Source organism: Silene latifolia, chromosome 9 (assembly GCF_048544455.1).
Source record: "Silene latifolia isolate original U9 population chromosome 9, ASM4854445v1, whole genome shotgun sequence".
Lineage (NCBI taxonomy): Eukaryota > Viridiplantae > Streptophyta > Magnoliopsida > Caryophyllales > Caryophyllaceae > Silene > Silene latifolia.
The window spans coordinates 82,339,461-82,343,103 of record NC_133534.1 but is presented as its reverse complement, the minus strand read 5'-3'; the positions used below and the strand labels follow the sequence as shown (position 1 = coordinate 82,343,103).

At 38.1% G+C, this 3,643-nt stretch overlaps 1 protein-coding gene across 1 annotated transcript; it reads left to right on the top strand.

Moving 5' to 3' along the window:
• The first annotated feature begins 1,436 nt into the window (after positions 1–1,436).
• On the top strand, positions 1,437–2,964 carry LOC141601292 (uncharacterized). Its single transcript, XM_074421561.1, has 4 exons — positions 1,437–1,780; positions 2,021–2,140; positions 2,434–2,673; positions 2,790–2,964. The coding sequence occupies exons 1-4, from the start codon at positions 1,437–1,439 to the stop codon at positions 2,962–2,964; spliced, it is 879 nt and encodes a 292-aa protein (XP_074277662.1).
• The last annotated feature ends 679 nt before the right edge of the window (positions 2,965–3,643 follow it).

Genomic DNA, 3,643 nt, shown 5'->3' with positions numbered 1-3,643 from the left:
AACCTACTCAGAAAGTGTGGAGACCAATTCAGAGGCCTATTAAAAAACCAGGGGGGTCTGTACCTGTAGTTACCCAAAGGGTGTTACCTGTTGAAGCACCTTTTGGGGGACCTACCTATCATGACTCCAACCTAATAGTGCCTGTAAAAGTGCTGCAGCAAGTGACTAGGCATGAGCATCATTCTCCACAGAGTCATATGTCACCAATAAAGACTTATGTGGAGGCTGTTGCTGCTAGTTCATGGAGTAATGCTCAATTGAATGGGGAACATGAGGAACCACCGAAATTAGTTAATCATGAGTAATATTGGGTGTTGGAATGTTAGAAGAATAAATGGGATCAATAAGCAGTTAGATGTTAAAAAGTTTATTCAACAAAATAATATTGGTCTCTTTGGCTTAGTTGAAACTAAAATAAAGTTACAAGACTTTGATACTGTGTTAAATAATATTGGCTCTCAGTGGCATGAAGTCAATAACAACTTTTATCATCAAAGGGGTAGGGTTTGGATTATTTGGAATCCTCAAGTGTTTCAGGTCGATATGCTTCATGCTAATGCTCAGTGTATTACTTCTAAAATTGTTGAAGTAGCCACTGGTGATACTTTCTTGTTTTCTGCAGTGTATGGTTTTAATGAAGATACTCAGAGAACTGAATTGTGGAACTATTGAAAGGAATATATCATGGATATCAAGGGCCATGGAGTGTTGGTGGTGACTTCAACAATCTTCTGAAATATAATGAAAGAAAGGGGGGGGGGGTGACTTGGAATGACATTGCTGAGTTTAGAAACTGTGTCACCTATTATGGTCTGGTTGATATTAAAGGCCAGGGGGCTTTCTTTACCTGGAATAATAAACACAATCCCTCCTCTAGAGGTTTATCTCGAATTGATAGATTTTTGGTCAATGATGAATGGTTGAATATGTATCCCGAGGCTTATGCTCATTTTATGCTTGAAGGTTTATTTGATCACAATCTGTATGTATGCTATAGAATATACATCAGGGCTCACAGAAGACCTCAATTCAGATATTATAACATGTGGAGTCTGGATAGTGGGTATAAAGATATAGTAAGTAATATTTGAAGCCAATCAATGAGTGGTACTCCCATGTTCAAAGTTGTGAGTAAGCTTAGGAATTTGAAGAAACCTTTGAAAACTCTCAACTGCAATAGATTTTTTGATGTGGAAAAAGCTGTGGGAGTTGCCAAGGCATTACTGGAGGAGCTTCAGATTCAGATGCACAAATGTCATACTAATGTCTCTATTCTAGCAGCTGAGAAAGAGGTAGTTGACTCATATAGACATCTTTGTAAATTCCAACAAAGCTACTTGTGTCAAAAAGCAATGATTAATTGAACTAAGTATGGTGATGAAAATACTAGGATTTTTCACAATCAAATTAGGGCAAGACAGATTCACAACAGAGTAATGTGTATTAAAGGGGTTGATGGTGAAATGTGTAATACTGCTCATGATATTGAAGAGGCTTTCTTGCATTATTACAAGGAACTCTTGGGCACTTGCCAATCCACCTCTCATGCCCATGTGCTTACAGTCAGAACAGGTCCTTTAATCACTCAGGAGCACACTAATATTCTTATGGCACCTGTGACTCCTGATGAGATAAAGGAATGTATTTTTTCTATTCCATCTATAAAATCTCATGGACCAGATGACTACTCCAGCCAATTCTTCAAGGACTCTTGGGATATAGTTGGTGCAGAAGTTGTTCAGGCTATACAGAATTTCTTTCAAACTGGACAGCTTCTTAGGCAAGTTAACACTACTAATTTGACACTCATTCTTAAGGTGACTAACCCTGTGAGTGTTTTAGAATTTCGTTCTATTGCTTGTTGCAATATTGTTTATAAAGCTATCACTAAGGTGATGTGAAGAAGGCTCAATAGGGTGTTACCTTAGATTATCAGTGAGAACCAAGGGGGGTTTGTCTAAAGCAGAAACATTGTGGAGAATGTGCTCGTATGTCATGATTTGGTTATATTATATAATAGGAAAGCAACTTCACCAAAATGTATGATTACAATTGATCTGAAGAAAGCGTATGACTCAATGGAATGGAATTTCATGAGGCAAATGCTAAATGCTTTAAAATTTCCTAAGTTTTTCTTCAAGTTGGTCATGACCTATGTAACCTCACCTACATATTCCCTGGCAGTCAATGACAGTACTTTTGGTTTTTTTTCCTGGAAGAAGAGGACTAAGACAATGTGATCCTTTGGCTCCCCTTGTCTTTAATTACTTTGTGTATGGAATATTTATCAAGGATCTTAGGTGTGGTGGCTAAACAAAAACATTTCCGGTTTCATCCTCTCTGTGGCCATACTAGATTAAATCACCTCGTCTTTGCAGATAACCTCTTACTTTTTAGTAAAGGGACTGAAGCTTCTAAAATGTGGATGCTCAGGGGTTTCTCTACATTTTCTAGTGCTTCTGGTCTAACGCTTAACAAGGATAAATCTGATATCTATTTCAATGGGGTGTCAGCTGATACTATTGTAAATATTATTCATGTCTCTAGTTTCCATCGTGGTTCTATGCCTTTTAGGTATTTAGGTGTTCCCATATCTGCTAAGAAGTTGACAAAGAATGAAGGGATGAAGGTGATTAATAGAATTTCAGCTAGTATCAGAGGATGGGGTGTCAGGCACTTATCCTTTGCTGGCAGACTAGTTCTGGTTCAGTCTGTCCCCTCCACTCATACTGGTCTACTATATTTTTGATTCCTAACAATATCTTGAATAAAATTAAATCACTCTGCAGGAATTATTTGTGGGGTGGGGATGCAAATTATAGGAGAGCTCCTAATATTAGTTGGGGGACTTGTTGTCTACCAAAAGATGAAGGAGGCCTTGGGATAAAAGATGCTAAGAATTGGAACAAAGCTCTCATTGGGAAATATGCTTGGTGGCTTACAACAAAGAAAGATCACCTTTAGGTACGTTGGGTAAGTGATGTTTATATGAAAGGGACAGATTGGTCTGACTATTGTGCACCTCTTGATAGTAGTTTGACCTATAAGAAAATTACTCATACAATGCAAGTCTTCAAGCAAGCCTATGTTGATAATAAGTGGTTAGACTCTTATAGCCTTTATACAGTCCAAGAAGGCTATGAATGGCTCCGTACTAAGCAATCAAAGGTTGGATGGAGATTTCTATGTTGGAATACGATGAATATACCTAAGACAGCTTTTATTTTCTAGTATTTTATACACAAGAGGCTTCTTACCAAAGATAGAATGGCAAAGATGGGAATTGCTGCTGATCTGAATTGTGATATCTGTACTATCTCACCTGAAGATCAATGGCATATGTTTCATAAATGTGAATATAGTGTGAGGTGCTGCAGGCTGCTACAATATCAGCTCCATATTAATTTCAATCTATCTGAGTTGGTCCTTTGGTACTCTTTTGTTAGGAGGCTCACTGACTTGCAGAAAAGATTCATAGGAGCCTGTCATGTGGAACTGGTCTACCTTATTTGGACAGTACGTAATGAAGTGACGGTGAACATGTATGTGCGATGGCCTGAGGATGTGGTGAAGCAGATTATGCAAGATGTCCATCAACGTTTCCTGAGAATGAACATGAGTATTATACGGCTTCGTGATCAAG

Coding starts and splice junctions, on each gene's coding strand:
- LOC141601292 (XM_074421561.1), top strand. CDS start 1,437: ATGTGTATTAAAGGGGTTGATGGTGAAATGTGTAATACTGCTCATGAT. Junction 2,141..2,433: donor TTTCCTAAGTTTTTCTTCAA/GTTGGTCATGAC, acceptor GTGGATGCTCAG/GGGTTTCTCTACATTTTCTA. Junction 2,674..2,789: donor ATCAGAGGATGGGGTGTCAG/GCACTTATCCTT, acceptor ATCACTCTGCAG/GAATTATTTGTGGGGTGGGG.